The sequence below is a fragment of the Mesoplodon densirostris genome, chromosome 20 (assembly GCF_025265405.1).
Source record: "Mesoplodon densirostris isolate mMesDen1 chromosome 20, mMesDen1 primary haplotype, whole genome shotgun sequence".
Taxonomy (NCBI): domain Eukaryota; kingdom Metazoa; phylum Chordata; class Mammalia; order Artiodactyla; family Ziphiidae; genus Mesoplodon; species Mesoplodon densirostris.
Genome location: NC_082680.1, coordinates 301335 through 315538, shown reverse-complemented (window position 1 = coordinate 315538; position 14204 = coordinate 301335). Strand labels below are relative to the sequence as shown.

Here is a 14204-nt window from a genome sequence, read left to right as displayed (position 1 = left end):
GCTCAGGAGATCAGGTTCAGCTTATTGCAAAAGCCCCAAAGATGTCACTATGACCTGTTGTCTTAGGTCTCCAGCTCTTGACTTTGCCTCTTCTGGGATGGCTCCACTCCCAGACAGGTTCTGCTGTAGTGGCAGCAAGAGGGGTGCAGCAACCCTGGCCTCACAGCCTTACAGCTCCAAGCCTGGGGGGATGGGAGCTGATGGGGCAGGATTGCTTTTTAGATAGTTCCTGAAATTCAATCTGGTTTGACAAGTTAGGTCACATGTGCATTTCTGAACCAAGCACAAAGGGAAATATGCACATAGACTGAGAGTTGGGGAGAACTGGGTACCCAAATGAAAGTTCAGAGCTGTTGCACAAAGAAGGGGAAATGAGTGTTAGGAGAAACCCCAAGTGTTGACAACGTTCTCCAGGTGGGAACCAGGCCCCTCATCTCCTGTTTCTTACCTCATCTGTGTTGTTGACCTAATTCTAGACTGGGCAATATAATTCAATTTAGTCTGTTTTCTTTTGTCTCAGTTTGCTGTCAGATAATGAATGGGTAAGCTTATGTTCTATTAATAAGAGTAGCCTAAAGCAAAAAGAAAAAAATGACTAGTGTGGTTTTTTAAAAATAAAAGTTACTTCAAAACACTTGTGTAAATAAAATATATAGGTCAGCTAGATATTTTCAGCTGAGTTTGCCATAATAGGGTCACACCAAGACCTAAAACTTAGGTGTGAAGATTTTATAATTATTTTTTCTGTTCTCCCAAAGGTAATTAAAGTCTTCGGAAACTAATGTTTTTATTAATCTATACTGAGAAATGAAATTGCCAAGCAGATCAAAATTCATGTATCAACTGGTCACTGAAAAATGACCTTAAAGGATAATGTCATCAACCATCATAACCTGACTCTTATCTGCTAATGGGATGGTTTAAATGTTTCAAACAAAATTCTTACACGGGCCATTGAATGTAGTTTCCTTCTGATATTCCTGTAGAATGCTCTGGAAGATTCTACCCATTACTCTTGTTAGTCACCAACAGTGTAGGTCAATTTTTAGTGATAAGTTTCTTATCATTTCTAATATTATGGCTTATTTACATTAGCCACATTTTTATTAACATCTGCATTTTAAAGGACGTGTATTAAGAGCTCAGGTTCCTGTTTAAAATATGAGCAATGCCTTAATTTTATATGGAACACACTTTACCATCCCTGGGAAAATGATTTCCTTGAAAGGTGGTTGGCTAATCTCATTCATTATATGTTACTCTGTATATGTATTTCACGGACTTTCATGTTCTGACCTTTTCCCAAATTTTAGATGGGGGAATAGCCGGTTAGCGGAGCAGTCTGAACACACACAGTATTTATCACTTAAGTCCGCCGTTGTGTATGGGCACAGTTCGTAGCACCTCAAAACAGTTACGATAGTAACATCAGAGCTCAGTGATCACAGGTGACCATCACAAATATAATGCAAAAGTGGAGTATCACGAGAAATACAAAAATGTAACAGAGACACGAAGTGAGCAAATGCTGTTGGGAAAATGGCGCCGATAGCCTTGCTCCACACGGGGTTGCCACAAACCTCCGATTTGTAAAAAACTCAGTATCTGTGAAGAGCAATAAAATGAGGTCTGCATGTGATAGATTGTTCTAAACAGTCATTTTTTATTTTTTACTCAGAATCAACATTATATGATTTTTTTTCAGCCATCTCCAATCCAAACATTTACTGTCTATGAAAGCAACTGCAGGTATTGTATTTCATTTGGTTTCAAAAAGTATGCCTCCTAGAAATTACTATCAGTTAGGGGGAGCGAATCATTTGATGTGAAAAAAGCCAGTCAACAAACAAAACGTACTCTACATCACGGCAGAAAAAGAGGAGTTCTCTTACTGGTTTACATTTCTATCTACAGATGGACTCATTGACTGCATGGATCCTGACTGCTGTTTACAGAGTTCCTGCCAAAATCAGCCCTACTGTCGTGGATTACCTGATCCCCAGGATATCATCAGCCAAAGCTTACAATCACCACCTCAGCAAGCTGCCAAACCCTTCTATGACAGAATCAGTTTTCTCATAGGATCTGATAGCACCCATGTCATACCTGGAGACAGTCCTTTCAATAAGAGGTTAATGCAGCTTTTCCTTACATAGACTTGTAGTGATATTATCATCAGTGAGAAGCCCTCTATATGAAATACTGATGCCTGTGAATTTGAGGAAAGTGCTTTCTTTAAAAGGCAGTTTCTCCTCGTTTGGCACATCCTTCACCAAACTTCGCATTTCAAGCATTTTTGACATAGTTCCCATACTTTGTCAATTTCAGTACCTGAAACATAACAGGACATCCCATTAAGGAGTCAGTAAATCTTCATTTAACTAGTTGATTTTTGTTAGCACAGTTGGAAATGTTTCAAAAGAAGCAATGAAAAGACTCCAAAAGGCAAAACAGAAGTGCACTTTTTTTAAGCTGAGCTCACTAAATAATATAAATTATGAAATAATGTAATGGAACTGCTAACGGCATGGCAGTAAGGTTGCATAAGCTGTTGGACTGGTGCTTTGCAGAGCAGTAATGACCCGAAAATAAACCAGTAAGTGAAAGCACGTGTCTTTTGTCTCACTGAGCAAAAGAAGATGATTTACACCAGAACTTCTGGTTCTGCAGCAGTTTAATAGCATTAATGCAGTTAGACCCAGCAGTTGATTAAAAGTTGTTTCACAAATGTTCCTTATTGCCCCCTTAAACCTTGTACTTTTTGGTCCCTGTAGATTTCCCAATTGCCTTGGAATTAATTGGAAAGTATACTTTCCTTCATGCAAACACCAGGTATATGACATGAAAAAAGTGCAGCTTATAATTTTAAAAATTCATCTCTAAATTATTGGTCTTGATAACTCTCCAAAATCCAGATTGCAATGAATTAAAACACCAGGTAAACACCAGACATTTCGAGAATGTGGATTACAATGAATTAGAAGGAACATTGTCTTGGGAGTATTTCAGGTCTGGTTTCTGTGAATACAAGTGCATGCAATAGTGTTATTTTATCCTTAGATTGAATTATCTCTACATCATGATAATGTTGGCCTGAAAAGACAAATGTTCATTCTAGTTCTTCTACTTTTCCCACAGCCTTGCATCCGTCATCAGAGGCCAAGTACTAACTGCTGATGGAACGCCACTTATTGGAGTGAATGTCTCATTTTTCCATTACCCAGAATATGGATATACTATTACCCGCCAGGATGGAATGTACGTTAATCCCAACACCCTGTCTCTGTTTGAAGTATTTTAAGTATAAAAACTAGGCATGCTTGGGCTTCCCTGGTGGCACAGTGGTTGAGAGTCCACCTGCCGATGCAGGGGACACGGGTTCGTGCCCCGGTCCGGGAAGATCCCACATGCCGCGGAGTGGCTGGGCCCGTGAGCCATGGCTGCTGAGCCTGTGCGTCCAGAGCCTGTGCTCCGCAGCGGGAGAGGCCACAACAGTGAGAGGCCTGCGTACTGCAAAAATAATAATAATAATAAAAACTAGGCATGCTTGTATCACCCAGCATGTTTTATTGTCCCTTCTAATATGGAAATGCAACAACTTTTAGACTCCAGAAATCTGTGACAGTATATGGTGGCAGAAATTTAAAGTTATATACTCATATAGGTCTTTAAAAGTTGATTTTAGGGCTTCCCTGGTGGTGCAGTGGTTGAGAGTCTGCCTGCCGATGCAGGGGACACGGGTTCGTGCCCTGGTCCGGGAAGATCCCACATGCCACGGAGCAGCTGGGCCCATGAGCCATGGCCACTGAGCCTGCACATCCGGAGCCTGTGCTCCGCAACGGGAGAGGCCACAACAGTGAGAGGCCCACGTACTACAAAAAAAAAAAAAAAAAAAAAAAAGTTGGTTTTATTTCCTAAGGCATAATAATGGTGTTGTGGTTTTATAGGAGAATGTTCTTCATCTTAGAAGATTCATGTTGAAATATTTGAAAGTGAGATTTTGTAATACCTACAACTTAAGCTCAGATGGTTCTGGAAAAGGAGTAGATAGGTAGATAGATAAAGCAAATTCGGAAAAATGTTAATAAATTAGTAAATCTAAGTTAAGGGCGTATGGATGGTCATTGTATAATTCTTTTAATATTCCTGTAGATTTGAAACTATTTCATATAAACATTGGGAGAAGAAGTTTTTTCTTTATAAAGCATATTGATTTGGGGAGGTGAGTGTCTGGAGTTACGTGAGATCCAGATAGTTCACTAAGCACGTCTTGTTTTTTCTTAGGTTTGACTTGGTGGCGAATGGTGGGGCTTCTCTAACTTTGGTATTTGAACGATCCCCGTTCCTCACTCAGTATCATACTGTGTGGATTCCATGGAATGTCTTTTATGTGATGGATACCCTAGTCATGAAGAAAGAGGAGAATGACATTCCCAGCTGTGATCTAAGTGGCTTCGTGAGGCCGAACCCTATCATTGTGTCGTCACCTTTATCCACCTTCTTTAGATCGTCTCCTGAAGACAGTCCCATTATTCCCGAGACACAGGTAGGATATTCTAGCAGGCATTGCTTTTAAATAAACCATTTTCAGATCATGGGGTTTCCAAAGAATGTTTTTACAGGATTACAGAATTCCAGTGCTATCCTAAATAATTCTATAGAATGACATATAGAATGTGGTGTGTGTATGTACAAGAATAGGTATTTCTATAGTAGGATATCTAGTTATTCCTTAAAGATCTATTAAAAATACTTTTTCCTCAAGTTATATCTGTATCTGTGTATTAATTGTAGCCAAATGGGAAAACAGCTTAAGCTCAACAGCTAATAATGTCTTTGCTCATGTATTCATTCATTGGAAGAAGGTTTTAGTGCCTGTACCTGACCTCCTGACTGACATTGTACCAAGTGCTACTGTACTTGGTCATTACTCTCGATATTTTACTGCTTAATGATTATTGTAAGCCATTCTACATGTGATGAAGATTTGAATGAAGAACTATGGAAGTTCAAAAGAGAGGTCAGTTCCTAAGGAAGCCAAGGAAAACATCACTGAAGAGGCTGGCCTTCAAAGGGGGAAAGGATATTCCAGATAGAAGAAAATGTGTGAGCAACAGCATCGTGGTAAAAACAAATGCTGTTGTATAAAAACTGGTGAGCAATTTAAAGGTGTAGGACACTCATGGGGAAAGACTGGGGCCAGATTATGAATGGCCCAGAAATACCGTACAATGGATACCTTGAATTCTTTAGATGACATGGAACCAGGGGGCCAATGTAGATTTTTCAGCACTTCTTTAATGCTAACTCAAGTGACAAAATGCATAAAATAATCGAAGGAGACAGATCAGTGAACAGAACAGTATTCACTGTACTTCCATACAGATCCAGCACCCGGAGGCAGAGGGCCCATCCATCATAATGGTTGTGGAGATGAAGAAGAGGGAATGGATTAGACAGATGTGGAAGGTAGAACTGGGAGGCCATAGTTTCCGCGTGTTTAACCAAGTCAAGGATGGAGCTTACACATCATGCAGCTGGCAGAAATTGGCTTAATGGTTGGTTTTTCTGCTCAGGCTGATTTACTTTTCCCACTAATGCAAAAAATATGGTCAAATTAAATTACCTAGGAGAAACACGTTTTAATGAACTAAATTGCAGATATTTGTTCCAGGGAAATAGGCTAATGATGACAAAGACAGTAATCAGTTATTAAAATTAGGAATAACACATGATACTTTGAAATACAGAAGTAACTCCTAGAAAACCACAGAAATATATATTCATGAAAGACTGCCTTACCTATGGAAAACCTATCAAATTTATGTGAAATTATTTTGGAAATAAATTAAGAGGAAGTAAATTATGTGCTTGAGGTTTCAATCACTTATATTTTCAGGGCCATTCAAGAGTCACAAAATCTATTTTTCAAACTAACCCACTGGTATTTCACCCCAATGATACGGAACAGTGAGTTCTGTTCAGATGATTCACCCTGTGCCCTACAGTCCTACAAAAGTACTGTCAATCTTAAATGTAAGGGTTTCCCTGAGTCTAATAGAGCTCTAGGAAGTTTCTGTATCTTCATAAACTATTTTGCTTAAGACAGTCTGTGTCTGAATTCAGTCAGCATATGGTTGGTAAGGAAAATGCCAACTGTAATAAATTGATGTGTCTGTTACAATATAGCAATGCCTTCTTCATCTGCTAGATTGCATCAATCCCGCTTCATGCCCACACTGACTCACAGGCCGAATGGAAGTTTGTTTAGCCCCTTCTTTTGTGCTACTTCCAACTGCGTGATTGTTTATATTGAAAGTGACAGCTATACCCTCAGTAGCGTGGGTTCTACTTAAGTTATTAAAATTTGTATGACAGGGCTTCCCTGGTGGTGCAATGGTTGGGAGTCCACCTGCCAATGCAGGGGACACTGGTTCGAGCCCTGGTCCAGGAAGATCCCACATGCTGCAGAGCAACTAAGCCTGTGCGCGGCAACTACTGAGCCTGCGCTCTAGAGCCCGCGAGCCACAACTGCTGAGCCCGTGAGCCACAACTACTGAGCCCACGTGACACAATTACTGAAGCCCGCGTGCCTAGAGCCTGTGCTCCGCAACAAGAGAAGCCACCGCAATGAGAAGCCCGCCCACTGCAACGAAGAGCAGCCCCCACTCGCTGCAACTAGAGAAAGCCCGCACGCAGCAACGAAGACCCAATGCAGCCAAAAATAAATAAATTTAAAAAAAATTTGTATGACAGATATACATCATTCCTAACCATTTCATGTGAGAGGAACTGGAAGGAGGAGAAACACTACTGAACACTGAATCGCTGTTCTAAGATTTTTCTAAGCGAAAAAGTAGTCCTTTAAGTCTGAATAATGAATAGTCATAGAGCAGTATGAGGCAACCTTTGAGAATGCTATTTAATTCTTAGTAGAGAAAGTGGTGAGTTCCTGGGGCAGGTTCTTAAACATAGTCTTGCACTTTACAATAGATGTCGTAAGCCTAGGAAGAGCTATTATTATTAACCAAACTAACAGGAGCATCACTAGTAAGTAGAATCTGAATTTTTTGGATAGATTTTATATACAATGTAACATAAATTTTTCAAAACATTTAAATAATGTTTTGGCATAATATATTTTGCATATGTCAGGTTAAATCTGTTGGCATTCATTGACCAAGTCACAGCGATGCGTACATTGTGGGGTTAAGAATATGATTTTTTAAATTTGTAAAGGAGGTGATTCTTATGCAGGTAATTATATTAACTTTTTACACTCATTTCAATTCAAAAAGTATATATGGAGTGTCTTTTGCGTTCATTCAACAACACATTAGTTGTTCTCTGGGGGAAAATTTACGCAACTTGAAAATATTAGTTCATGTACCATCATATCAAACATCAGTGGTGAGTCGAAGCTCAGTGTTTACCTAATTATGAGTATGTGCTGTTACCTTCCAACATGAATATGGAATTTGCTACAGTTGAACCCAAATGAATTGGTCTGTTTTGCTATCAGTCCTGCCTTTAGGAGTAGGTTTAATCCCTAAGTGAGCCAGCTGGCGTGGGCCAGATCTTCGGCCTGGACCACATCCCTATGCTGAGCTAACCGTCTTACAAGTGTCTGCTCTAATTCTTCAGGGCCATAGGCGTGAAAGATGGGTTAGTGAGAATCCACAGTGACTGTAAACTAACGAGTCATTGCATGTCAGCCTGATGGAGCAGTCACAGTATTTCCTGTATGAGGAGTAGCACCTGAGCTGTGATTAACTCAGAATAAATGACAAGAAGCTTTTAGGAGAAGAAAACTTGGGCTGGCAGAGGAGTTAGTTTTGATCATTGACTAAGATGACATCCCAAATGCGTGTGTATGAATAGTGACTCTTCAGGGTCTTAGTTTAGTCGCCCTGCTCTGTTCTTTCAAAGGCATTTTACCTAAGAGTCGTACATGATCACCGTTTGAAGCTTCTGCTGCCTTCAACCCTAGGTACTCCATGAAGAAACCACAATTCCAGGAACAGATTTGAAGCTTTCCTACCTGAGTTCCAGAGCTGCCGGATATAAGTCAGTACTTAAGATCACCATGACCCAGTCCGTTATCCCATTTAATTTAATGAAGGTTCATCTGATGGTAGCTGTAGTGGGAAGACTCTTTCAAAAGTGGTTTCCTGCCTCACCGAACTTGGCCTATACTTTTATATGGGATAAAACAGATGCTTATAATCAAAAGGTCTATGGTCTATCTGAAGCTGTTGGTAAGTCCCATGTAAATATATATTCTGAACCAAAAACATTGTCTTGAAGTCAGAACTAACATAAAATGCATTGTAACACGCGAAAATCCATGGATAAGCAGAGAGGAAGGCAGTAAGGTTGCCTAGGAAAGTTATAAGCTGGTTTGTTTAGACCTACCATGGGGAAAAGGAATGTATTCCATATGATGAAAAGGAGAAAGTATCCATTTTTCTTGCTGAAATTATATCTTAGAAGAATGTTCTGAATGAGATTTCAGGCTGCCATATCCTTTTTTTCATGTTTTTTTCCTTATTGTGTCCCTTCCTTTTTTTGTTTCTTTCTTTCCTTTATAATTTTATTTCGTTAGCTTTCCTTATCCTTTTTTTTTAAATATTTTCAGTATCTAACAGCTAGTGTAGTTTCAACTCATAATGATATTTTAACATGACATCAGACAACATTTGTGTCCAAAAATTATTCCAGCTCTTCTGACTGGAAGAAGTCAATTCAGCGGAATGATATTCTTAAAACATCAAACTAGTTGTTTCACTGCATGACTGGACAATACAATCAAAGTTTGACCTGTTGAGATATGCGTAGTGTAGCTCCAAGCTCAGGCTCAGAACATCAAAAACTAAAGGAAAACATGTGTTTTGTTCTATTAGCTGTTACCTGAAAATATAGTAGACATTTTATTCTGAAATTAATATATAATTTGGGCTGGAATTAGTTCAAATCAGTCAGATAATTGCCACTTCTCCCTTCACTTTGTTCTAAATTTTAAAACCCACGTTTCATTGTGAACTCTGAAGTTTTCCATTTGTAATTTGTTCATATTAATTTACTGCTAGTTTTATTGTTCATTCCTGATAACATATGAATATGGTGTTATAACCTATCTTTTTTGCTATATTGAACCTTACTTATTATAAATATTTTCCATAACTTAATACTCTTGGAAACTAAACATCACTAATTATTCAGATAGCAAACGTTATTTTTAGTTGTTATCATCTGATCAGCATTTGGAGCTGATTTATTGGATCTAATGATTCACCCAGTTGCCTGATCTGAACTTCATTTTGTGCTGTGAACACCTTGTGAAAAAGTGGTGTGGGAAAAAAATACTAGTATTCTATTAAGTCAGTACAAAAATAATATTTGGAGATCATTTTTTAGAAAAACACCTTTTATATGATCAAATCTTCTCATATAAAAATAGACTCTGCTCACAAATAAGTGGAAATACAGTCTCAGAGCACATCAGTGAAAAAAGCAGTTTTATCACAATAATAAAATAAATTCCATTTCTGCCTGTGGTTGGGAAGATGAACTGTGATTTGTTTTGATTCTAGTGTCGGTTGGATATGAATATGAGTCATGTTTGGACCTGACTTTGTGGGAGAAAAGGACTGCCATATTGCAAGGCTACGAATTAGATGCTTCCAACATGGGCGGTTGGACATTAAATAAACATCATGTATTGGACGTTCAGAATGGTAAGATCTTGTTCACAGATAATATTACTCACCTTCAAATTGATTAAATTGCAGCAATATTTTATCCCATGCATGCTGTAGGATCAGAATTAGTAGGGGGACAAGAGTGTATTTTCAAAGACTATAAAAGCCTAAAGTGGGAACTACATAATACGCTTCACAATGTTCATATGCTTGTCACCAGCATAGTTTTCCCAGGAAGTCAGTGAGCTGATCCAAAGTGCTTTAGGGAGGTTTACAAAAAATGAAGGGAGAGGGGGTTTAAGTAAAGAAAAAATTAAATGCCAAGTGACTTTACCAAAATGTTTCTAATGGATCTTAATCCTTAAATAATTAGTCTGTTCTCAGTATCTAGATTATTTTTCAGTTCTTCTTACACTGTATTTGAGGGAAAAAACTTCTCCCACTCAAATTGGGTTACATATCCTGTCATTTGACTTTACAACTAATCTAGAAAAAAAAGCAAGAATCAAGAGTATTATGTGTTGCAGACCTTATAAGTAAATATGCTCTGAAAAAACATGTCAGATCTCACAAACCAAAAGAGATCAATTATTTGCAAAATGTGACCAGCTTCATCTCAAAAAGAATATTATTTACATTAAACAAATTCTGTTGCCTTTGCTGTGTTTCTAACATTTTACCCACATGCTGGCTACATCTCAGATAATGTGTAGGTGCTTTGCTAGAAAGACAGAATCCTAAGGTAACTTGCTTTCACCTCCTGCCCTGACCCATACACGCTAGTAACTCTCTGCTCTTCTCTTTCGAATAGCCAGAGAAGAAGATTTCACAGTCTTGTTGAAATAATCTAGCTTTTGTCCTTGCAGAGGTTTCTGAGGTTCAGAATGCTGAATTGAGCATGCAATACAACTAAATACTTAACCATGATTAATGGCCACTTTTTCAGACTAATGTTGCTTTGATATTGATTCTTTTTGTAAAAAAAAAAAAAAAAAAGTGTGTTGCAGCTGGAGGGGACACCTCTGAAACTTGCCAAACGTGCTGGATCCAAGACAGTTTCCAAGCCAGTGCTTGGAAATGCTGCTGCCTCACCTCCGGAAGAGAACGGTACTGAGCGAATCAGCAGTAAGAAAAAGACAAAACAGAAAGACCCTGCACACCTTTCCTAGTTTATAGCCGTGCTAAGCTCTCCTTCCTTTCCGGCTGTGTCCTGGACATCAGGTTTAGTTCACTTTGCACCTCAGAAGGTTGGGAGCAGGGCCGAAAACTAGGGCCACGTGCAGCACACGCTTTGGAGAAGTGGGGCGTCCCGACCCAAGAGGACGCTCTGTGTGCCGGCTCTGGTCATCAGCGGTGTCTGAAGCCTGCCACAGCAGCCACACGAGGTTTAACCACAGTCCTTCAAAATGCAAAGCCATGTGCCTGCCATGCCAGTAGCGGCTCTCAATGAAATTCCCTACAATTATATTTCACACGGTTTGACATATTGCTAGATTCCTTCAGGTCTTTACCAACAAAATGGAAGGAAAAACCTCTCCACATACATTTTAGTTATTATGACAACATAGGGTAAAGTTCATAACCAGTTAGCCACAGGATTTCACCCAAGAGATTATGAACCAGTAAGAAGACAAAAAGCAAAGAACTTCAGGAAAGCCCATACCTATGATACTCAGCACTCAGTGTCACATTCGGGAGAATTAAGAAACACATAGATGTTCCGTGTGTGGATATATATAGTAAAAATACATACAGTCTGCCAGAGAATAATGTATAGTTAATTTTTTTTTTTTTTTTTTTTTGGCTGTGTTGGGTCTTAGTTTCTGTGCGAGGGCTTTCTCTAGTTGCGGCGAGTGGGGTCCACTCTTCATCGCGGTGTGCGGGCCTCTCACTGTCGCGGCCTCTCTTGTTGTGGAGCACAAGCTCCAGACGCGCAGGCTCAGTAGCTGTGGCTCATGGGCCTAGTTGCTCCACGGCACGTGGCATCCTCCCAGACCAGGGCTCGAACCTGTGTCCCCTGCATTGGCAGGCAGATTCTCAACCACTGCGCCACCAGGGAAGCCCTTAATTTTTATTAAGATATCAGGTCAGATGTAAAAATTGGGCCACGCCAAATTCCGTCCTCCAAAAAAATGGTTATAAATTACAAAATAAATATTATTTAAAAATGCAAGCTAACCTAATTCACAGAGAACTGATTGTGATTTCAGATTTTATCCAAGAGCAGTTTGACAAGTAGTGTCTTTTCAAAGTGACGTGTGTCTAATTGAGTAAACAAAGTGATTTGTAATCATGACAAGGTGGATGAGCCATGGAAATATATTAAGGAAGAAGAGAAGACAAAAATGTAGACAGTGACAGGTGTTTGTGCAGGCACCCTGGAACATGAAAATAAATATTCTAATGTTCATCTTTCTATTCTGTCATAATACCGGAGAATCATGAAAGACCGATCACTCTAAGAAATGAAGGAATAAGTCAGATGCAGTAGAGCAGTAGGCCGACTTTGTGGGACTGTCCTGAAGAAAATTACAGAACTGGCTCTTCTAGGAAATTATAGTCCCTTAATTGTCAAATAACGTAATCACAGAAAGAAAGATCTTAGGGCTCATTAATGTATTCTTTGAATATTCAAGGCAAAATGCCTTTCATCTGTTGTTATGATCCAGCCTTATTTAGATGATTTTCCCTAAATTTGAATAAACCTGTTTTATCAGTCCTGATTTCTTTAGGTAGATTGGCTATGATTATTACATCACCCAAATAGCAAAGCATTAAAAAAGTAATCCCAGAATTCACCTAAAATGTGCTGAGCTATGAGAGGAACATAATTATTCTGCTTTCTTCTTCACTTTAAAATTATCCCAAAGTGGGAGGAAAAAACACTTTCTCAAGTTTCCTGTTTGTACTTTCATGGGATTGATTCTTTTAACAGTACATCTGTTAAAAAGTATAAACAACAGGTGTTTACAGAGAATAACACATTGAGAAGGACCTTGAATGTGTACGGAACAATACCAGCTGACCATCCAGTTACATCGGAGCAAAATGGAACCAGTGATCTATGTATAAAAACGGCAAATGAATAAAATTAGAATCTCCACTCAAATCCAGTTTCTAACTATGACAATATTTATTTGGAATTTTCTCTCAGATTTTCATTGCAGACCAAAACGGAGCAGACTGGCAATTTTGCCTTCTTAAATTTGTTGGCACTTTCGTGTCTAAAAGCAGGATTCACTTTAAATTATAAACCGCCCTTCCCAATTTTGTCATGTCTGAAAGTTTGAATAGTTGCATGTTCATGCACTGTCAGGTCAGGCTGAAGTATAAACAAGAAGAATACTCTTCAGCAGTTTAGTAGTTTGTTGGAGGTATGATATATATTTCCTACCTTTGTTTCCCATAAAGTGTATTTAACTTTTTAAAAATCAGGGATAAACTCATAAAGAAGAAATTCATATTTACGGCGCCCATTTTTATTAGTTGGATTAATATAGAAGGTTTTCGACCTCATTTAACAATTAGGCAAACTTGCAGTTCCCTAAAGAACCTTGTGTAGAGATGGTTCTCAAACTCGGTTGCACATTAAGAGCATCTGGAGAGTTTTAAAACATCTCAGTGCCAAGGCTGCTCCCCAGATCAGTTAAATCAGCATCCCTCAGGGTGAGATCCAGCATCGGTAGTTTTACAGCTCCCCTGTCAGTTCCAATGTGTAGCCAAGTTTGAGAATCACTGGTGTTGAGAATTTGGGTTTTTAAGTTTTCTTGTGAGTCCTTTGTTTCTTCCACCAGACGTTCTTTAAATCCGTAACAGATGGCATTTTTTGATGTACCCTATGTGTCTTGCCATATGATATCTTACACTAGGTAACTGAATGGAGTTCTTTCCAAAAGAACTTCAGATGACAGTTTTCCAGTCCAAATCGAAAAGGCAGCGAATTGTGGTTTCTAGAGTGAACATGTGTGCTTTTCATCTCTGCTCCTTTCATCTTAAGAAAAATGTGTTTTCTCTCTTCTAGGTATACTGTACAAGGGAAACGGGGAAAATCAGTTTATCTCCCAGCAGCCTCCTGTCGTCAGCAGCATCATGGGCAACGGCCGCAGGCGCAGCATCTCGTGCCCGAGCTGCAATGGTCCAGCTGACGGGAATAAACTCCTGGCCCCGGTGGCATTAGCCTGTGGGGTCGACGGCAGCCTGTACGTGGGGGACTTCAACTACGTGCGGCGGGTGCTCCCTTCCGGAAACGTGACGAGCGTCTTGGAGCTGAGGTATGTCTCTGCCTAGCTTGGGATTTTGATCAGAGCTAAACACGCCTTTACTTTAAAAATGTTGAATCTAATGTACTGATTCATTTATTTAAACATACCTTTCCAGTGTTTACAGTTCTCCTTAGGAAGCAGTTAAATTCTTGGTTAAAGGTAAGAAAAGCCCAACACGTATATATTGTGCCATAAATGCATAAAAGAGTATGCAGTCACCCAGTGTATAAAATGTCTCAGT

At 39.2% G+C, this 14204-nt stretch overlaps 1 protein-coding gene across 5 annotated transcripts in view; it reads left to right on the top strand.

Moving 5' to 3' along the window:
- The window catches only part of TENM3 (teneurin transmembrane protein 3), a 323385-nt gene that overhangs the window by 256269 nt on the left and 52912 nt on the right, over window positions 1–14204 (top strand). For all 5 annotated transcript variants that reach the window (XM_060086155.1, XM_060086154.1, XM_060086153.1 and 2 more), the window contains 6 exons: window positions 1915–2131; window positions 3139–3258; window positions 4285–4546; window positions 7991–8258; window positions 9594–9737; window positions 13723–13972. In XM_060086155.1, coding sequence (XP_059942138.1) covers window positions 1915–2131; window positions 3139–3258; window positions 4285–4546; window positions 7991–8258; window positions 9594–9737; window positions 13723–13972 — 1261 coding nt within the window. The remainder of the gene's footprint in view (window positions 1–1914; window positions 2132–3138; window positions 3259–4284; window positions 4547–7990; window positions 8259–9593; window positions 9738–13722; window positions 13973–14204) is intronic.